At 41.4% G+C, this 23,502-nt stretch overlaps 1 protein-coding gene across 4 annotated transcripts in view; it reads right to left on the bottom strand.

The window, feature by feature from the left end:
* Positions 1-454: 454 nt before the first annotated feature.
* The window catches only part of TNC (tenascin C), a 127,735-nt gene continuing 104,687 nt past the window's right edge, over positions 455-23,502 (bottom strand). For all 4 annotated transcript variants that reach the window (XM_088467110.1, XM_088467117.1, XM_088467121.1 and 1 more), the window contains 5 exons: positions 17,792-17,943; positions 11,260-11,356; positions 7,060-7,221; positions 3,855-4,018; positions 455-1,518 (listed from right to left, as the gene is read on the bottom strand). In XM_088467110.1, coding sequence (XP_088323236.1) covers positions 1,408-1,518; positions 3,855-4,018; positions 7,060-7,221; positions 11,260-11,356; positions 17,792-17,943 — 686 coding nt within the window. In that variant the 3' untranslated portion in view covers positions 455-1,407. The remainder of the gene's footprint in view (positions 1,519-3,854; positions 4,019-7,059; positions 7,222-11,259; positions 11,357-17,791; positions 17,944-23,502) is intronic.

Here is a 23,502-nt window from a genome sequence, read left to right as displayed (position 1 = left end):
GTGATTTAGGGTCCTTCACTAACTAAAAATGTAGAATAAAAAAAAGACTATGTTTTCATTGTCCACTTAATACTGTAGCTCCTTTAAGAATGAGTTACAGTAACGAGCGTATTTATAATGGGTGCAAGGTGTGCGTGGCACACGGGCCCCTGGGTCCAGGGGGGCCCGCAACGCATACCCTGCATCCATATTATACTTACATCTCTGGAGTCCCACGTCGGCCCCGGTGTCTGCGCTGTAAAAAACAGCTGGAAAATGGCCACCATGGCCATTTTACCATCGTTTGCGCATGCGCAGTGCAGGGAAAATGGCCACTGCGGCCATTTTCCTGGTGACTTGCGCATGCGCTCAAGACTCTGGGCACACTCTAGTGCCCAGAGTCTATAAGTGCGGCGGTGGCAGCACACTGCTCAGTGCGCTGCCGGCCGCCGGACGGAGAGGAGGGGGCCCGTGAATCTGCACATGGGCCCCCTCCTCTTTAGAAACGCCCCTGGTTGCAGTGTTGATTAAATCTCACAGAAACTAATACATATGCTAGCATACATTTTATTCATAAATAATGGCATCAGGTTGTATAGCCTCAGTTGCTGATGCTGCTTTTGACAGCTTTCAGCAGTAGCTTTGAAAAGAGGATGGGGCATCCTGTGGTGTAGAGAATGGCATGTGATTGGCTTAGAGCATCTCATAACAACCAATCATATGTAATATAGCTAATATCTCACTACCATTTGTTGTGAGAAAAGACAAGTCACACAACCAATCACTGTCTCTGAAGTGGTACCAGCCCTCAGCGGTGGGTCAGTCTCCTTGCTTGTGGATTTACATCACATTTACATCAGACTTTCATTATGTTGTAGTTTTAAAGTGAATTTTGTTTAATCTTGTGATTTCAGATGATGCCACAAATAAAATAACATTTCAAATACAGGCCATGTAAAAAAAAAAAAAAAAAAAATGTTTCTTTTTGATACCTTATATAATGTAATTTATTTATTTTTATATAAAAGCCACCCAACCCACCAAATAAAACAATCTTACTTATGACAAAAATATTAAAACAATAGCTTTGTTTAAAATATGACAATATCTAAAACTACCACTGTACACTTCATCTTTTGTTTTTCATTGCTCCTGTCAATGTTCAAATTCAAACCCTCTCTTTGCCTGCCTCTTGTGAGGAGGATGACATAAGCAAAGTTAGCTGCATCAGAAAGTCTTTGGTGCTGTTTGGACCACAAAACACCTTCAAGCAAGGACATATTTAAGACACTGCGGTATTTCCATAAGACACTTCTTTTTTGGGGTTGAGTTGTGTGGTAGGGGGTGTGGACCGGCTGTTGCAATATGCTACTACAGGAAGTCTATCCCTCTTTCCTTGCATTTCATTTTATGGCAATGTACAAATCTTTATGCTCTCTTCCTTCTGTGTTCAAGATTTCGGAAGCTGACTGGTCGGATCTTCATTTCTGCAAACTGAATGGAGTATTCATGACCCTTCCAGTGGAACCAGTTAATTCCCTGCAAGGAAAAAAATTCAGCTAAGAATTAATTAAAAGCCTTACTAACCAACACATACAAGTCATATAGTTACATACTCTCTACATTGAATTCTGCAAGTTAAAATGGATGACACAATATAATCCCCTGCCTAGACAGGCTTGAAATCTTATTTAATAATATTACACACTCAACCCATTTGTGCCCTAAATCATAGGGGTTCCAGAGACCATCAAAGATTACCAAGATTAATCTAAACCTGTCTAAAGTTTAATTTTTCTACTGTAGTCTCAAAAAGGAGTTTGCCTATGATTGCTACAGCTATGTGTATGCAACTATTGTCCCACTATACACATAGAGGAACGACTTGCAGAATAACTGGCCAACTTACCTAAAATGCTCCCAAAATAATATTTTTTTCAATTATCAAACTATGTAAATAAAAGTATAATTTTATTAACAAATACAGTATGGTTAATTTAATTAACAAATTTGCAGATTTGTGTATAGAATTATACTGAATCAGGGTTAAATAGCTGTTAGTTACATCATTTTATAATTTCAAAAAAATTTATACATTTGTGGACAATTTTGGAAAATATTGTTTTATACAGTTAAAAAAACTTAACGGTGTTACATATATATATATATATATATATATATATATATATATATATATATATACACACAGTATAACACAATTATATTACATATATATTTCCTTACATTTCTTGCAAAACTTCACAATCTTGCAAGAAGAGCAGCCAGCAGCAAGGGGCCGCCGGGCGATCACTCCTGGCTAAAAGAGGGGGAGAGATCGGGGGGGGGGAGGCGGGGCTGCTGCAGTGCAGTCAGCTCAGGCTGGAGGGCAATAATCCTTTCAGGATTGCCTATTGCAGCCATCTCTGTGGCAGTGACTGTGGCCAGGGGAAGAGAAGGGAAGATGCAGCTTCTCTAAGCTCGGGCTGCAGGAAGACCATCTGTTGCTTGGTGATCATTTTAGGATCGTTCTACTAAACCCGGACTGGCAGGAGTAAGGTAATCTTCCAGCAGGTGTCTCTGACACTGTCGCATGAGATGTCAGGGAAAGCCCAGCTTAGGGTGATCGCATCTGATGTGACCATGCCAAGCAACTGGTTAAGTGTTAGTTCATATTCATTGCGAAAATCACTATACAAAACCATAACATTTATACCTAATGATGTCCAGTTGTCCCTTTCATCTTGGTATATACTGTAAATTGTCAAACATTTCCCAAACACTTAACTAGTATTTTAAATACAGCTATTAACATTTATTATGAATTGTAATAATTTGAACAGAAATTACCCTGTCCATCTATATTTTCACACCGTCAATGCCTTGGAATGTGTCAGGTTACTAAACGATTCAACAAAAATGCCTACTAATGTGTTGTGCTGACCTCCTATGGCCCCATGTGTTGTGTGCGCTGTCTGTTTGTACCAGACAAAAGTCCATCACTATGAGTATCTCTATGTTAGAAATGCCCCTGGTTCTGTATATCATTTTTGAAAACTCACTGTGGATTTTATGTGGTCTAATTATAAGGCTAATTTGTGCTGTTGGTCAGGCCCCTATGACCCAAGCTTTTTGGAGCTTGATCCTTAGGTTAACCCTATTTTCAGATGGCCTTATTTTGTCTATGGAGTTATTCTCGAAGGAGAGGGATCTTGTGATCCCTCTTCCACAGCCTCCGTCCTCTTCCAATGTATTTTCGAAAAATGACACTGCTGTGTATGCACACTGTCAGAAGATGAGAAGGAACCCTTTGCAAACCCATGTTTGAGCCAGGTTCTAATTCTCAGGGACAGTGTGTTCTCGCCATGACTCTCCTTGCAACAACACTTTCGTACAATAGTGTTACTATGGAAAAACATGTCCTGGTATGTACTGATAAAAATCATGGCATTACTTTTTGATATATAGACCTCTAAATCTGTAATGGCATCAGTGATCACTTTGGGGCGTGTTTCTATATTTAAAACAAATAATAATATGAAAGGACACAGCCTGCATACTATATATTGCTTTATATTGTTTGCGGCATAAATATACAATACACTTGTAGTTTACATGTATAAGCTCTGATGTATAATTTTTGTATTTGTTGTTATATATGTTGATGATTTTTGATACGTATTCTGTAAATCCCAAACTAGTGGGTACATTTTAACTCAAGCATGAAATGATGGCCTTGTGAAACTATAATTATAATTTTGAGTTTAGATGTATGTTAATGATTATAGCTGCTTAGGAAAATTGCTAGTCATTAACTGTCTATTTAACTGTACATTCTTAAATGACTTTCACAAACATCATATTCTTTAAAATCTCACCTGACTGTGGTTGTTGTCACTATATCTGCCCATGAGATTTACTCTGTGACAATTCTTGTACCAGAAAGCTCCTTTGTAAGAGAGAGCACAGTTGGTAATCGCAGAATCATTGTCCTTGTCATAGGTGGAAAATGGACGTCCGTCATGATAGGTCATTGAATCTCCTGCAATGAAGTAAAATCAAGATGATTAGATAAGGGTGAGACTTCACAACAGTATCATAGTTTGCAACAGTCAGAATGACAGAAAAAAAAACATGCCATTAACAAATTCACATCTTTTAATAAAAAAAAAAAAACAGGGGTCTATTTAATAAAGGGAGAAAGCCAATGTCAAACATATGTTATCATCGGAGCTAGGGCTACTCCCTATTTGGAATCGGTATGTAATGCCGGCTGTAGGTTTAGGCACTAACGGGGAGTGTTGGGTATAGGGTGCGGGGTGGGGAGGCTTAGGGTTAGGCTACAAGAAGGGAGGGTTAGGGGGAGAAGGGGGGAGCATAAGTATACTTACCTGACCCCTGTCGGGATACCAACCATCGGGATGCCGCTGTCTGTATTTTGACAGCAGGCATCCCGATGGTTGGTATCCCAACAGGGGTCAGGTAAGTATACTTCCGCTCCCCCCTTCTCCCCCTAACCCTCCCTTCATGTAGCCTAACCCTAAACCTCCCCACCCCGCACCTTATACCTAACCCTCCCTGTTAGTGCCTAAACCTAAGTTTCCCCCCTTTGTGCCTAAACCTAACCCTCCCTCCTTAGTGCTTAATCCTACCCCCACCCTGCCCCTGTGGTGCCTAACCCTAACCCTCCCCACTAGGGGTGCCTAACCCTAACCTTCCCCCCAAAACCTAACGCTAACCCCGCTATGCTACCTAAACCTAACCCTCCCTCCTTAGTGCTTAATCCTACCCCCACCCCTACCCTGTGGTGCCTAACCCTAACCCTCCCCACTAGGGGTGCCTAAACCTAACCTTCCTCCCAAAACCTAACGCTAACCCCGCTATGCTACCTAAACCTAACCCTCCCCCCGCAACTAACACTAAGGGCACCCCGGACTTACATCGTTCGGGCTGGCGTCCTACTGGATTCCGGCGTCGGGATTAAGATACTGTAGGCGCCTATCTTAAGTCCCTTGTCGGGCTTCCCCAATCAGGATTTAGACCGGTGGCATTGCGGCCGCCGGTCTCATAACTACATCCTCCCTATTTATATTGAGGAGATTCTCTGGCAAAAGAGTAGTAGTGGAGGATACACGGGATATATGAGACATTTTCCTATGTCCCTACTTGTATTCTATACTATATCCTCTGGAAAAAGAAAAGATGATTTATTAATTTATTAGAACATTTCTTTTCTAATTGGACGTTACTTTAAGAAGTTATTTATTATTTTAACTCTATTTTTTTTTTTACTTTTCCTAATTTCTTTAAAGCGTAGCATGAAGCCCAGGTCAGGGCTTCCGGAGCCAATGAGCAAGTGTGACTGGCAAAGTTGAGTGATGTATGCAGACTCCTGTTACTGCTGCCAGTTAGTATCACTGAGGAGATAAGAAACTGTGCTGGCAAAATGTTCTACGTAAATTGTGGTGAGACAAGATCATTGTTATTGCTCCTATGATTTAATTTACTTATCAATTTGCTTTAGTTCAGCAAAATGTACTTTCATATTAGAGCAACATATATACAAAAGCACTGAGGGGGAGGAGGGGAGTAATAGTGACCGATGGGGTCCGGACCAGCTAAGAAGGAAGAGAAATGCGACAGAGCGCCTCCCAGTTTTGGCCATGCCCCCCTGTATCATCAGGGACCACCGTATGTCCTCACAGCCCTGTGTATATTTTCCTTTGATGTAATATATATTTAAAAAGTCAAATGTACTTGTCAAATGTATCACGTGGTCATATTTATTATGAGAATGGGTGTACAGGCAGCTCCTAGACAACATAAAGCATAAAAACAATTAACAAAATTGCTTTTGGGCGCATTGTGTTTGAATCTGGTTGGCATCTAAATGTACATTACGAACACTGTTGGTCTATGTATATGGGACAATGATAGACACATAAAAGACCTTCACTGTGCTGTAGTGTTTTCATGCTGAAAATTAATTAACGAAATGGAGTGTGTGTGATACTGTACTTTTGAACAGCTAACAATAGCATAATTATTTGCATTAAATTATATATCATATTCTCAAACTGTTCACTTTCTAGTAAATATATGTATATAAACATTACTAGCAGTTCATGTAAATGGATTGAAGAGAGGCATCCTCTAGATGTAGTCTTTTAGTAATAAATGTGACCTAAGTGCAGAAATGTGTCCATACCAGAATCAAACAACAAAGGCCGATCTGTGCATTTGTCTTTCCTAGACATCTAGCTGTTTATAAACTTCAAAAGGCTTTACATTCAGCGGTAATGGAGGCCAGAACACCATATATAGTTTTTTGTTAAGGACAGATATGAAAGGGTGCAGAGAGGGGGCTAATGTAGGTATCAACAACCCAGGCTTGTCTGGATGCTTCGAGGGGACCATGTAGATGGAGGAAAGCCCCCTCCTCGGCACGAGCTGCCGCTTTGTAGTGGTTGGCATGGTATTTTCACTACATGTTTTAACAAGCAGGCATTGCCATGTCCACCTGTTTGGCCATGTCCTCATCTAGCACCCGGATCCTCAGTATACAGTATCTTGGTGGCCCTGCAGATATGATCACTTCAGAGGTCTATATTTTGTCTTCTATTGGTAAAGAAAGAAGCAATTTTCTCCTGGATCCATATTGCAATGCAAGGGGTGCAAATTAATTTATTTTCAAGCAGGGAAAATACGGACTTCTTTTACATGCCGTGAACTAATACTGTGAAACTTTCTTTTAACACTAAAGTATAGAATAAAGCTAAGACATGCCCTTACCAAATAGAAATCTCTCTGCACATTTAATATCTGTCCCACCTGCAGTGGAGCATGGTTTTGCTAAAGTGCAATTTGCACCTTCTTTTGCTCTCACTCCTAACTCTGAAGCAGTCCCTATGGGCATAATCCTGACTGTGTATTATTATACACTGTATGGATAATGCTTTTAACTAATTTGTATTTATTGCATTGTCTAGTACCTTGCAAGCATTTGTTATGCTTGTATTCGTCCACTGAGGGAGCTTCATAAATGTTTTATTATCTTGTTTAGATGAATAGATGAATACACACCTGCTGTTCCACTGTAGCCCCCAACATTTAGCTTGAATCGGCTTTTGGAATCTCCAACATTAAAAGTATCATAAACAGCATAGGCAGTTTCATCATGGTCTCTGAGGTCCACACGTAACTCATATTGTCCCTGGGAAGTAATTTTGTTCAAGCCATCCAGACCTGTAAATTAACATTTAAAAAGAAATACATTTTAATGTAATTTGTTAGAAATTTAAAGAGCAGTACAGGTTGAGTCTCCCATATCCAAATATTCTGAAATACGGAATATTCCGAAATACGGAATATTTTTAGCATGACTGAGATTTTGAAACTTTTGATTTTTGATGGTTCAATGTACACAAATTTTATTAAGGCACACAATTATTAAAAATAAAATATAAAATGACCTATAGGCTGTGTGTATAAGGTGTATATGAATATATGAAACATAAATGAATTTCATGTATGTACACAAACTTTGTTTGAGCCACAAAATTATTGAAAATATTGTATAAAATTACCTTCAGGCTGTGTATATAAATGCATTCTGTTTTTAGATTTGCACCCTATTCCTAAGACATTTCAATATGGTATGCAATTATTCCAAAATACGGAATATTCCGATATCCAAAATACCCTTGGTCCCAAGCATTTTGGATATGGGAGACTCAACCTGTACAAGCTAAATAAGTAACGTGGTTGTTACACCCCTATGCCTGAACCCATAGGAAATAATTATTGGCCAATGCCATACAATTTTCTATAGATTGATGTATCAAGCAGTGAAAAGTAGAGATGTGCAGGATTGGCTCTACTCGGTTACGTTCGGATTTGAAAACCGTATCTTATTGGCTATTGGCTGTCACATGTTTTGGATAGCTAATAAGATAAATCCGAACTTGCACTAATTTGGTGAAAAGCTCCAAGTAGAACCGAACCCGCACATCTCTAGTGAAAAGTGTGTAGAAGTTGAGCAGTGGAGAATTTGTCAATAGAAACCAATCAGCTTTGAGGTAGCATTAGAGACTGATTGGTTGCTATACATCAACCCCATAGTTTCCTTTAGAAATTGATTAACATATTGGGAATTTACAGAAATCAATAGAGGTAGAAGAAATACTAAAATAAAATTTGTCAGTAGCAGATTTTTTTTTCTCTCCGCTTGTTAAACAGTTAGAGGTTTGGAAAATTGTTCATAACCCATGAGCTTTTCTAATGACTTCTTTACCATGTGTTACTGCTTGTAATTCTTGTTTTTAGCTGTTAAATTGACTTTCATTTTCCCTTTATTTAATAAATTGAACAGAATGAATCAATTTAACGGAATAATCTGGCATTATTGCTGTTCTGTACGATAATGGCAGTAAAATAATGACTTGTTTTTTTCTCTAAACATCATTTGCTGATGCTAAAGTTAATTGCTTGTCTGATAATGTGCAACAAAAAAATACACATTTCAAACATGAAGAAAGAAAAAATCCATACTAAATTACACTGTTATTTTCTGCTCAGTGTTATACAAAGCCAGAACCCCACAGCTAAAACAAACGTTCATCTGCGTAGTGCTTTAGAATACATTATAAACTTACAGCACCAATGTACAGTATGAAGGCAAAGATTAGTTCAAGTGATTTTAGACATGCCTGGTATAAGCTCTTTATAACTAATTAGGTGCCACTCTCAATGACATTTGATGATGACCCTTCTTTAACACCACTGGTCTTCATGTTACTGCTAGATATGTGTGTAACCTTTTTAAATGTTGGTGGATTTAACAAAAGTACCACAGTAAATTTTTCCTTCATTACATTCAAAGAGAGAACAGGGAAATAATTTACAGTGACTTCATAATGCATTTCCTTCCAAATAGTCACTATTTTAGGTCTAATGTAATTATTTTTTATTACTAAACGCCTCCACAAGCCAGTAAAAGTGTCTGGTTTGCTCCTAAATTTATTATAGCATCCACCTTTAATATTAATCAGTGTTTTACTGCTTTATGTCGATTAGAGTTGTGTAGAAAATTTATATAGATAATAAAAATAATAATATTAATAATAATATGAGATACAGGGGGCTGTGGTGACATGGTGTAGGTTGTTATGAGATGCAGGGGGCTGTGGTGACATGACATAGGTTGTTATGAGATGCAGGGGACTGTGGTGACATAGCGTAGGTTGTTATGAGATGCAGGGGGCTGTGGTGACATAGCGTAGGTTGTTATGAGATGCAGGGGGCTGTGGTGACATGACGTAGGTTGTTATGAGAAGCAGGGGACTGTGGTGACATGGCGTAGGTTGTTATGAGATGCAGGGAACTGCGGTGACATGGTGTAGGTTGTTATGAGATGCAGGGGGCTGTGGTGACATGGCGTAGGTTGTTATGAGATGCAGGGGCCTAAGGTGACATGGCGTAGGTTGTTATGAGATGCAGGGGTCTGTGGTGACATGGCATAGGTTGTTATGAGATACAGGGGGCTGTGGTGACATGGCGTAGGTTGTTATGAGATACAGGAGGCTGTGGTGACATGGCATAGGTTGTTATGAGATGCAAGGGGCTGTGGTGACATGGCATAGGTTGTTATGAGATGCAAGGGGCTGTGGTGACATGGCGTAGGTTGTTATGAGATACAGGGGGCTGTGGTGACATGGCGTAGGTTGTTATGAGATGCAGGGGGCTGTGGTGACATAGTGTAGGTTGTTATGAGATGCAGGGGGCTGTGGCGAGATGAAATTGCTCCTGTGCGAATCCAGGGTGGGTTGCTAGTAATATTAATAATTAAATAATAATAATAATTATTATTATTATTATTACTCATAATGTCCCTGTATTGCCAATTCAAATGTTGGAAGATATGTGGCAATTCAGGGTTCAGTTAATTCCATGTATATCATCTGCAAATGAATCAGAATTTTAAAGGGAATATTTAATCATTCATATCTGTCCCTTCTCCACTGGAGTTTACAGTCTAAGGGCCATATTCAATTAGAGGCGAAAAGTCAGAGGTCGGACTTTTCGCCATCATCGCAGGTTTTCCTGGGGATAAAGTATCGGGCGCGTGTCCGCGTATCCCCGTATTCAATTCAATTAGGATTCGGCAAAAACGGGACCTCGCGGAAAGGTAAGTAGCGAAAAGTCCTGTCACTTTTTGGGGAAATCTGCCTGTCACTCCCCAAAAGATGTACTAACATGGGGTATCTCTATGGGCGAGCTCAGGGAGGGCAGAAACCTCCCGTGGAGCAGAAGGGAAAAGGGGGGTAAAGCCCTGCTAAAGGTAATTAGGGTTTTTAAACGGTGTCTTGGGGACCCTCCCTGTGTCTATTTCGCTAGTTTTTAAGTTTGTCCCCCAACAATTTTTTTTTCACCCCCAAAAACGAAACCACATTTTTTGGGGTGTCCTATTGAACTTTTTAAAAAATTTTTGACACAGTTTACTTTTAGGGGAAATTCCAAGGGGTGCAGAGTATTTTTTTTAAGTCTGCACCCCAAAACCCCAATTCTGCACTTTTTATCGCCACCTATTCTATGGTGAAAAGTTATCCCCTTTTCTTACAAAGACTTTTCGCACCTGTGAAAAGTCTTTGTAATCGAATATGGAGAAAAGTGAAAATGGCGAAAATGATGACATGGGCGATAATATATTGCCGATAACGGCTTTTCGCAACCTAAATGAATATGGCCCTAAATTCTCTACCACACAAGCACGCAACGCATGCTCACAAGCACACACAAGGTTAAGCTGTGGTAACACTATTAACTTATTCATATGTATGATTAATTTTGGAATGTGGAAGGAAACTGCAGTACCTAGGGGACACCATGCAAACATGGCATAACATCCAAACACCAGTTTTTCTTACCCAAATTTAAAGAGAAAAACAAAGCTGACCATGTTGCTCATCTATTAAAGCTCAACAGTTGACGGTTGTGATGATTGCAAGGGGCAACAATGTGTATCTATCTATAGTACTTAACCCAACCAAAGGCTCCTATTCTACTCCTCTGAGCATGAACATAGTTCAGCCCCTGTTCCTGCTCTGAAGACCAGAGGTCTTTGGTATGGATAGAAACTCATTGTAGGGTTCAAATAACTTATGTAATAGTGCTGTTTAGATACATGTATTCCTACTTATTTAGCATATTATCTATACGGGATGTTCTGTATTTCTGACCTATGCAAATGTTATGTTCAACATACTACTTTACAGGCTTTCTTACCCAAGAAGAATTCCTTAGTGGGATCTCCAAATCCATTGCTGTAAGTTCTCCAATTTCTGTAAAAATCTTCAGACCCATCATTTCTTCTCAAAAACACCTGCAGACAGAAAATGACATAAGTATGGTGATGCTTTTGTCTCGCCCCATCATTAAACCAACGGTACTCTCGTATGGAAATGTTAGTCTTTGTTTGAGCTCCAAAAAAAATCTCCAGGAAGTAAATAGAGAGGCTGGATCTATTTCATCCAGGTGCCACTATAATATATAGTATACATCATGAAGGGATGCACTGTGAAAGCAGATTCTTAGGGGTAAATTTACTAAAGTTGAGTTTTTAGAAGTGTTGATGTTGCCCATAGCAACCAATCAGATTCTAGCTATTATATTCTAGAAGCTGCTAGTTAAATGATAAGTAGAATCTGATTGGTTGCTATGGGCAACATCTCCACTTTTAAAAACGCTCACTTTAGTAAATATACCCCTTAGTGCATTCCTCAACACTGGAGTTAATATTAGCAAAGATAAGCTAAATCCGGCATGACTCAGTATTCTACAGATCTACACTGATTTACCTTTAGTGAAAATATGGTATCACTCACTGCTGGAAATTTGATTCATGTAATAGATAAAACATATGGTTAAAAAGGAATCGGTATGTTATACCACCGGACGTCAGCCCGGCAGATGAAATACAGAGGCCGGAAGGCCGGCAGATGAAGAACCCAACAGAGGAGGTAAGTAGGCTATCCCTAACCCTCTTTCCCCCCTAACCCTCCATTAGGGGTGCCTAACCTCCCCCCTAGTGCCTAACCCTATCCTCCCCCCAGGGGTGCCTAAACCTAACCCCCCCTCCCCGCACCCTGAAGCTAGCCCTCCCGGGGGGGTGCCTGACCCTAACCTCCCTCCGGGGGTGCCTGACCCTAACCCCCCCATTCCCTAGCCTAACCCTAACTCTCCCAGGGGGGGGGGTGCCGGGCATCAGGATTTTGACGTGGGGCTAATGATAGGTGTCGGTATTCAGACGCCTGTCATTAGTCCCATGCCGGGATTTCACTGACGGGAAACCGGCAGTCGGCATTTTGACCGCCAGCTTCCTGACTACATACCAGTTTAAAATGATGCGCTTGAACAATGATTTGTACAGAGTTATCAAATGCAGAAACAAATTGAAAATATTCACAAAATATATATATATACTACATTTTTTTACTCTCAATGTTTATTTTTGTAAAAACCACGGAGGAGATGTATCAAGCAATCTTTAGAGAAAAAAATGGAGAGGTTGAATATAGAAACCGACCAGCTAACATTTATCCAGAACACGGGGTGATGTACTAAGCCTTGGAGAGATATAAAGTACCAACCAATCAACTCCTGCTGTAACTGTCATTTTTCAAACACAGCCTGTAATGTGACATTTATAAGCTGTTTGGCTGGTACTTTAGCTCTCTTCACTTTATCTTTCTCAAAGGCTACATATTTCTCCTTCACAGTCTATAAAATGACAGAAGTTGATTGGTTGCTATGGGTAACTTCTCCACTTTTTCTCTTTAGAAGTATTGATACATCTCCCCCCATGTCTTTTGTGTAACCCTTTATAAACTAAGAAGTTTCTCAACCCCGGTGCTGAGAATATATTTTGTAGGTTCTTAGGGCCTCATTCAGAGGCGGTCGGAGGATGCAAGCGGTCGCTCAGAAACTGGGCGGCCACTTGCATCCTGACCGGCCGCCTCTGTTGCGTTCGTTAGGCTGTGGGTTAACACCCACAGCTCTAACGACCGCTCCGGTGATCTCTGACCATCGCGACCATCGGGGCTTACGACGAGACCCTAGGGTAGGGTCTCCCTTGTCGTAAGCCCCGGAGAGCTTCTGGCTCTGTCTGAGCCGGAAGCTCTCCACTGACATCACTAGTGATGTCAGTGGGGCCGCCCCCAAACGTAGGTGTTCCCATGGGAACGCCTCCGTTTGGGCTGCCACCCCCCCGGCCCGCCTTCCAAACGGGGCGAGCTGTCAATCAACATCGACAGCTTGCCCCCTTTGGATCGAGACCCGCTACGATCGGCGCTGTCGGTCATAGTGGGTCTCACGCATGCGCACGACGGCGCCGGCGCCGTCGTGCGCATGCTCTGTGGGGGGCCATCGACCCGGTCCGAGCGCATCGGCGCTAGCGACCGGGTCTGAATGATCCCCTTAATGTAATGGTTACATTCCAACATCAATATTAGTAATTTGTCCATCCAGTACAAATTATACTTTGTACTTTCAGAGAATACTATTAGTTTGATTTTACATCCAGGCAGAAGTAGTGTTATTTTCTTTTAACTGAAGAGAAAGTAAACTAAAACCAATGGACAAATGCAATTCAATGGGAGCCTGAGAGCAGAGACAACCTTCTGGAGTTAACGTGCAGAATCAGCCGCAAAGAGTCCCGAAAGCTTCTGTGTGTAATCTAATCTGCCCCCAAATGTGTGTAGTTTGTTTGTAACGACCACTTTGTTCAACACTTGAAAATGATAATGCTATTTTATTTGCCAGTGTTCTTTGAATTAAATGCATAAAATGTTTTGGACTAATATGGGTAACCCAAAACAACAATATCATTTTGAAAGTAGACAATCTCAGCATCAAATATTATGCTGAGTTTATTGAAGCCAGGATGGGGAGATCCACGCCTCTTCTTCATCCCTGGGTGTTAGTGTATGGGAATCACACCTAGGGGTCTATTTACTAAGCAGTGTTAGGAGACAGAGTGAAAAGTGAAAAGGTACCAGCCAATCAGCTCCTAACTGCCATCTCACAGGCTGTGTTTGAAAAATGACAGTTGGTAGCTAATTTGCTGGCACCTTATCGCTTTTCACTCTGTCTCCTAACACAGCTTAGTAAATAGACCCCATAATCACCAAATAATATCTTCTAAGGAGCGACAATTATAAATTAGGGTGTCCCTTAGTATCTAGATGGCAGGATTGGTGAGAAGGGATCCCCCGTCCAAATTCCCTTGCTTTATAGATTTGACTGTAGTGAAGTGCCTGTAGGCACTATGATGTCATCATGCACTTTCTCCTCCCTCTGCTCCTGCCAACAACACACAAGCACTATTCCTGCAGTACATGAATGGTGAATATGTCTTTTACATCTTTGAACTCCATGGGCAGAATTCAATTCTCTCCAGCCCCTATCGCGCCTGACGGAGCTATTCTATTCTTGCTCCTGTCGGGCGCGATCAGCTGCCATTTCAGCTCGCAGCCCCTGGGGGATGAGAGCTGAAATGTGCGAAAAGTGACATGTTTGGGCACCCAAACATCACTTTTTGCGATCGCGCCCAGCACTTTGGTCGGGTTTAACTGCTTTACGCGGGTAAACCTGACCTCTTTGTGCGCGATCAGCGTGAAATTCTGGCACAATTGAATAGCGGCCCGCGATCTCCTGTCACTTTAGACGGGTGATGCGGGCTGCGAAATCAATTGAATTCCGCCCCATGAATGCTAAGGATGAGTGGGACTCATCTACAGACCTCCCACTCATCCAAAGGATTTAAGGATTAAAAATAGGTAGAATGATTTAAGAACTGACTTGCTGAATATCAAACTACTGACCTAGAATAGTGACTCATCCCAGAACCTAAATGTTTCACTTTTAATTGATATATTTTAAATTCATACAGAATGTTGGCTCATGCAACTAATGTACAATAGTCTGATGGTCAATAATACCAATGTCAAAGTAAATTGTACTTCTACTTATTTTTAATATTCACCTAGAAAAAATTATTTCCTTTACCACCCATCGTCCACTGAGTTTGGCAAAATTGTTACATTTGCGGGTGCATAAGTGATGTGTTGGAGTTAAGAAAATACCTCTTTCATTTGGCTGTGCTTTGTTTATATGCCCTTTTTATTACATAGGCTACCAGCTGCTCACCAACATTTATTACACTACACTTATTTTCATTCAAATCACTGATGACTATCATATGAACTGTATATCTGTTATGCAATGATATGTAGATAGATAGATATTAGATAGATAGATAGATAGATAGATAGATAGATAGATAGATAGATAGACAGATATGAGAGATATAGATAGATCGATATATAAATAGATAGATAGATAGATAGACAGATAAATAAATAGATATGAGATAGATAGATAGATAGATAGATAGATAGATAGATAGATGCAATGTAACATACTGCACTTTGATCATACAAATATATATTTCACATTTTTACCTTCTGCTTTTGCTAGCCCAAAGCTACAGACATGCAGAATATGTATCCTATGGGCTTAGGATGACATATGATCTGGTCATGTTATTGCTGTGCATGGTTCCAGCATTTTTCTAATGTTTTCCATACCTCTTGTTACTACAACAGCTGTTACAGAATGCAGGAACCTTCGATGAGTACATGGTAAAGTTATTTCACCTTATTTTCAGCTTTTTTTTTATTTTCTATGCGCTTGTGAGTATAAGAGAAGCACAATATAGCTATAAAGTTTTATTCCTAAGTATGCAAAATCTTCCGAATTTATCCGACTTTAAAATATTGATTTTTGCTTTAGATGGGTAGCAAAAGTAACACACTCTAATTGCCCACTTAAGCATATTATCTCTTAGCTGTCTAATTTCTGACAACAATACAATAGCGCTATCTCAAATGAGTCTCAAGGTTGAATTTCACATTACTCTGATTTGTGCTAATATTCCATTTACTCTGCATTTCCTTAAAAAACAGATTTAATAATTGACAATATATTTATTGTATTTTATGTTTTCTGCACTTTTGCTATTAAATAATGAAGTTAAATGTAAAGCACAGATATGGATGTACAAGACCCTAGTTTCAGATAAATAACCAAAGGTCGACTTCGTTATAGCCCCCTTTTGGATGAGAGTTTTCTTATGTTGTGCTCTATTCAGAACCAAGGTCATGTCTCGCTTAGCTGAATCTGTTTGGTGCAACTGCGGCAATAGTTTATGAGGACAAAGCTGTATTTGAATATTACCACTTTAGTATATTCCACTAGCCACACAGTGCAGAAGAAAGTAAGGGGTCTATTTACTAAGCAGTGTTAGGAGACAGAGTGAAAAGTGATAAGGTGCCAGCCAATCAGCTCACACCTGTCATTTTTCAAACACAGCCTGTGAGATGGCAGTTAGCAGCTGATTGGCTGGCACCTTATCACTTTCACTATGTCTCCTAACACTGCTTAGTACATAGACCCCTAAGTCACTCTCAATCATGCACTTTTGCTCGTTTTTACTTTTCTACATTTATTTAGTTATTGTTTCTTTTACTTGATACATTAACAATCTCATTTAATTTGTTTATTAGATATACATAGTATAATCACTATAACTTTAGATAAACCATTTAATAAGGGGAAAGTGGCCAAGAAGGGAATTTGGAAGAATTCCTGCTCCCCTTACGGCAATGGCTGGTGCTCAGTATTTGAGTGACATTATATCATTCATTCAGCGATTTAAGCACCCATAATTAATGGCAACTTGTACAACAGACTAGGTTTACCTAATGATTGTGCCAGGCAAGGCAGGGAGAGCAGGAAATGAGGCTAGAGATTCTTACACGGTCCATTCACAAATTAACTTGGCACATTTCAGATTTCTAGCAATGGATATTTACAGCAGGTTGTAAGGCTCTGGAGGCTGCAAGTTTCTACTACTGTAGCAACCATGTTAGCTTACAGTACATACAGTATGACACGTATGAGAAAACACTTAATGAAAAAAGAAGGTAAAGTGCACTTTTAATCATGCCCTGATTTTTTACCTCTGCCCTAATTAATTATTCCTGCCCTTCATTACATCTAAAGCAATATTCCACAGTTCCTGATATAAAACTAATTAGAACACATAGTATGTCAGTTATGTTTGCAATAATACAGTTACTGGGGAACTGCAGAAACTTGAGTCTAAGCAACAGGTTTGCTGTCTCATTGAATTCAGACATGAGAAAATGACTTGTACAGATTAGGGGATTTGGGGGACTTGTACAGATTCAGGGGTCTATTTACTAAGCAGTGTTAGGAGACAGAGTGAAGAGTGATAAGTCTGTGATAAGGTGCCAGCCAATCAGCTCCCAACTGCCATCTCACAGGCTGTGTTTGAAAAATGACAGTTGGGAGCTGATTGGCTGGCACCTTATCACTTTTCACTCTGTCTCCTAACACTGCTTAGTAAATAGACCCCTCAGTGATGTTGCAGCAGGAATAACTTACATGCTATGCTATGTTATCTGAACTTTTGTCCCATATCTTAGTTATGTAGGATGATAGCTCTCTATTATTTCATCAATCTTTACGTTTTACCAGAATTACACTCAGGGTAAAGCAAATTAATCAGGGTATTTAATTACTGGATTAATAATGTTACACATTTATTATTTATTTATTAACAGTTTCTTATATAGCGCAGCATATTCCGTTGCGCTTTACACATGCGATACTAAAACTTCAAAATTGATGTTTCTATGTAAAGAATGACTTAAAATCCATGTTTTGTACTTACAATCCATCCGCCGCCATCCTCAGTCATGTCACAGTATACTTCCATAGGTCGAGCCTTATCGCCTTTTACATAAATTGTGTATATTCCTGTCTCTGTTTCTCCATTAAGGAGAGCTTGTGAACAATCCTTCGGGAATGGATAAAGGAGTCCAGCTACAATAAGAGAGTGAGGGGAAATGAAAAACAGTTTGGTAACTGAAACCATATTATTTGTATCAGGATTATTATAAATCAAAATATATTTTTCACAATTTAAAATAGAAACATAAACCATTGAATCATAATACAGTCACACAAATCAAAAGGGAAAAACCCAGCTACTCCCAGCCGTTCTATTGCGATTCCATCACGAACCTCAAACTCCTGCTCCCTTACAGATCTGTTCAGACCCCCCCCCCCTTCCCATACTTACCCCGGCAGTTGGTTTTCCTCTCCAAAGTCTGTCCGATCTCCTGTGCAGAAGGAAACATTGGACACGTGCTCAGGCTTCTGCTGCACAGGCATTGAGGAGATGGGTCAGACTGTACACAATTACTATGTAGATGTGTGTTTTGCATTTTATTCATTTGTGCTTAACAAAAAGCAGTGTCTGTGACATACCGCTTGTTGTGAAGATTCAAATTTGCCAGGTAATCCTGGCATCCAGCTGTGCCGGCAAGTAGTAATGTCATGGTGGCTAGCCGGCATCCGGGACATTACCCACAATGCAGTGCTTCAGCTACGTCTCCTGGCCACGCTTTCTGCCCCCTCTCTCCCATTCTCCATAGAGTGGGAGAGAGTGGGAGAATGAAAATGAAACATGAAATGTTAGGGCCAGAATACGGAGGAGAAACGATTAGCTGTGCTGCAGTATTTTTATACTTCCATGAGGGTAATAAGCGCGTGACTGACAAAGCGCATTATGGGAGACCATCCACCGTGGATACAGATGACAACAAAGCTGTGGAGATTTTGCAAAATGACAGAAGGTTAACTTTATGTGAACTTCCGGCTTCACTTTGCAACTCATTCGCACTATTTCAGCATATTGTGACAACTGAAAATGCATCGCGTGTAGCCAGGTGGGTTCCCAGAAATCTTACAGAAATGCAGATGTGATGACAAGTTGAATCGTGCAAGAACACGGTTTGATGTCGGAGAGGATACCCAATTTCCTGACATCGATTGTGACGTGTGACGAATCGTGGATTCGTCATTATGATCCAGAATCAAACAACAGTCCACACAAATTCGCCTTCGCCCAAATAATTCTGTGTGATTCCTTCGGAGCTTCTGCTGTTGTTTGATGTGCGTGGTATGATCTTACAGCACTGGGTTCCGTGTGGACAGACAATTAATAGAGACTACTAGGCAAACGTCCTGAAAACACATTTGCGCGGAGCCATGAGGAAGAAAAGACCACATTTGCTGAAGAAACAGTGAGCCTGATTCAGACCCGCTCGCGAGTGCTATGCACTCGCAAGCGGGCCGATGGTGGCCCAGTGCGCATGCGCGAGACCTGGATAGCGATGGGCAAACCGTCGCTCCGGGTCTCGTACCAAAGGGGGCGTGCTGTCGATGTTGAGTGACAGCATGCCCCCTTTGGTGGGCTGGCCGGGGGCGTGGCTGCCCAGACGGAAGCGTTCCCATGGGAACGCCTACCGTCTGGGGCCGGCACCACTGACATGACAAGTGATGTCAGTGGGAGTGCTTTCGGCTCTGGTAGAGCCGAAAGCACTCTAGGGCTTGCGGCAACGAGACCCTACCACAAGGGTCTTGTCGCAAGCCCGATGGTCGTGATGGTCACTTTATTAAAGTAATACATTTTAAATCAGCCCCAATATATGCAACTTATCATTATCACCCACAGCTATATGAGTGTCCAGGAGGCCGCTCTGAAAAACAAGAAGGCCGGCCCTGATTCAGAGCGAGCGCTCTCAGTGGCAAACGCATGATTTTTAGGGGGGGGGTTTATATATATATGTGAGATACACTCCCGTTTTTAGTTATGTGTATCTGTCTGTATTGTTACTCTTATGCAGTGCCCCTAATGCTGTGCCCCCAGTAGTTTTGTCCCATATGCGTGGCCCCCTTAAGTAGTGTCCCTTATGCATGGCCCCTTAACTAGTGCCCATTATACATGCCCCCCCCCTCTGCCCAGTACTTACATCACCACCACGCTGTCTCCCGCTTCGCCGCTGCTTTGGCTGGATCAGGCTATTCACATCGCGCGGGTGACGTCATGACGTCACCCGCACAGTGCATTACTGGGAACGCTGGCATCTGAAGCGATCGGAGGCTTCTTTAGCCTCCGGTCTCTTCAGAGGCCAGTGTTCACAGTGCAGGGAGCCACAGAGGTCGGAGACGGAGCGCTGTCTCCGTCTCTGAAAAAAAGAATTTTGGATCATCAGGGGGGGTTTCTGGGTACTCAGAAACCCCCCCTGCGTGCGCGGGTGGCTCTGTCAGAGCGTCCGGCTCTGAATCAGGCCCTCTGTTTTTTGCTCCAAGAGAATGCCCGACCACATATTATATATATAGTTACAAAAAGCTAAAATCCTATGCTTTGTGATCAGCAAGCATTGAGAGTCTACAGCTTCTGTATAATCGCAAACACTATAAAGCCAATAAAATTTTACTGTAGGGAATAAAGTATCTCTCAGAATGCCAAAGCACACTGCTTGGATAACATTGTGTTATTTCCGCCCTCTCTCACTCTAAAATATTTTGTGCCAATATCTTTTTATTCATTTCAAAATGGCTTGAAAATGTAGGCTGTTCCCTTTTGGGGATTAACTAAAAAATGTGTCTGCTTTAACTTTGAGCACAATTAAGCCACCATTTTTGGTAGTACATCCTGTTCATTTGAAAGGCAGCCAGTGCAAGGTAAGTAGCCCATTATGAATTCCTTCCCTGCTTTTCTGCACTTTGTCCTGTGCTTTTAGCAGTAAGGGCTTCCCTCACTGTGCACGTTTCTTTTCAAATATGAATGACTTTCCATTCAGTGTGTGAGGAACGTAGGTAACGTTAGGTCAGGTTTAGGTCAGACAGTCCAAACTTTTAAAACTAGAGCCAATAATGTATGCAGTGTTTTACACGATACATTCTCAATATTCCAAAGCGATCAAATAGCCTTATAGCTATATGGCACGTAATATATGCATTCTGTAAAGCACCACATAATAGCGTTGAGCTGTAAAATGAAATGATTGATAATTCCCAAATGTTATTGCAGCATACATTTTCCCTGGTAGAAAGGTTTATTCTTCTTGCAAAATACGTGGGAAGCTTTTAATGCAGCCTTGACATTTAAAAAGATAGAAGTCAGGATATCACATGCAATATGTTTCTGTCAGCACAGTTACAAGGGCTAAGTCCTATTTAATTATGCTTGTAATGTATTGTTGTAAATAAAGCAAAGTGTTCCTAACATAGCTGCTCTGTCTAGATCTATTCACTTTTTTGATAGCACAAAACCAAATGCAGAGGTAAACAGACAATATGGACAATTGGAGCTTCAACGTTATAAAACAAATCATATTCTATGTTTATTTATACGGTATGTAGTTGGCATCTCAGCAGTCGGGATGCTATCGGTCAGAATCTCAGCGCCGGAATCCCAACCACTGACATCCCGATGGTAAGTATTAGGGTTAGGGGGAGGGTTAGGCATTTTGGCTGTCGGGATGCCGGTGTCGGTATTCTGACTCCCAGCATCTTAACCGCCAGGATCCTGTACCCAACCCGTTTATACATCGTCTACAAATACTATACAGTACTTACTATATACAGCTCACACATTTACAAATACTATACAGTACCTACTATACACAGCACACGCGATTTGGTATGCTACAATAGCAGAGTAACAGTTTATCCTCATATTTTTATTGCTACCGAAGTTGTCTATGAAAAGAAACCAAATGATTATCATAAGAATGAGGTACCCTAAACCTCTAGGATGGGGGCTGGCATGTCTGCTGTGTTTTAAAGTACTTTATTTAAAGGCTTGGGCTCTGGGCCAAACCCTTTTTGCTCCAGTCTTCCCACTCTCCCTCCATTCAGTTTTTTGTGGTTTGTTGTTGGCTATTTTGCAGCTGGAAAGAAAGGCAGGTCACCTGTTTGGTGAGCTCACTGTTAAATGGTTAGTCCGCTGTACCACCCTGACAGAAGTGTCATCACCCGACCCGGGTGGATAGTCAAATTAGAAAGTCGAGTGGATACCCCAGTTGTGATATGTTGTGTTTGTATCTGCCTACGATGCGTGTTGTTATTTGTTATTGTGGATTGTGATAATTCTGGCCGTCCTTTTTAATGTAAAATACTATTACTGATGGACATGTGTTTAAATACAAAGAATGGCATTTATAGCCATATAATAATATCAAGTTAGTAGTGCAGCTAGAGGGTGGCAGTATAATATAGTTAACTGCACACACAGGGCCTGATTCACTACGGATCGCAACTGCAATCACGGCTGCGGTTACGCACGCAGTCTGACTGTGATGATATGCTAATCCATTGCGATTGCTATGCCATCGCAGCACTACATAGGGACGCCCACCTTATCTTACACACATCCGTAATGTTTAGCAAGACTACAAAACCATCGGTAACATTGAGTACAATCGGAGCCTCACGCACATTTGCACAAGGTAAGAACTTACTTGGGAATTGCTAACATCATCGCACGCACTGAGTACTCGTGCTGCATGTGGCATCGCAGTGCCTAATTTATGCACGCCCCTGCGATGGTGTTCAAACGCCCTGGCACGCCTGCGTTTTGCCTACCACACCCCATCACCTCCCACAAATGGCACTTCCTGTCAATCACTCTGTGATGGGTCTGCATAGTCAGTGACAGCTTTGCGCATGCGCACTGCGATGCATACACATGCGCAGAATGCAACAATCGGCCGACTGCGTGCAGAATCGCAGTTGCAATCCTTGCTTAATCAGGCCCACAGTGGTTTACTTACCCTGCATTCAAAATATAGGCATGTCAACAATTTGACCATATCCAAATATAGACAGTCAAAATGTTGACAACGACAATATAGGTCACTGCACATACTGTATGCAAGTGTACACTCTTTGCTTGTCATTTATTTAGCGCAACTAAGCAGGGGATTAGTGCAGGGTTACAGTGGGCAGGAACGGGGTGGAACTGAGGACCTGATTCAGACCCCGGTCACAAGGCTACTTTTGCACACAGCCTGCCGATGTTTACAATCTGCACATGCGTACATGACACAGTGTTCGTGCGCGAATCAGTCACTGCAATCGGGAAGCGATCGCACCCAGTACACAGACGCTCCGCAAGCATGAGTGACAGGACGTGCCATTTGTGGGTGGTGATAGGGGGTTGTCGATGGTAACGGGGTGTGGTGGTGCGAACGCAGGCGTGTCTGTGCGTTTTGACACCATTTCAGGGGCGTGCATAATTCAGATGCATTGTCAGCATACACGTCACATGGCTGAAATCCACAATTGAAATACACACAGCAGCACTCGCAGTGCTTGTGGTAGGGTATGGACAGCCACAAGTGGTGCATATGGGTCCAATGTCGGACGATGTTACCGATTGTTTAATACACTTCCTGGAGATGACGTATGTTACTAAGGGAAAGTGGTTGTCTTGTGTCAGGCTGGTGGGCATCTATTTTCATACCGTGATCGCATGGCAAAGCATAGTGGGCATGCTAATGAGCTGCTAGCGATCGCGGGATTTGCATA

Source organism: Taudactylus pleione, unplaced genomic scaffold (assembly GCF_031769625.1).
Source record: "Taudactylus pleione unplaced genomic scaffold, aTauple2 ptg000009l, whole genome shotgun sequence".
NCBI classification, from domain to species: domain Eukaryota; kingdom Metazoa; phylum Chordata; class Amphibia; order Anura; family Myobatrachidae; genus Taudactylus; species Taudactylus pleione.
This window is presented reverse-complemented; position numbering and strand designations above follow the sequence as displayed.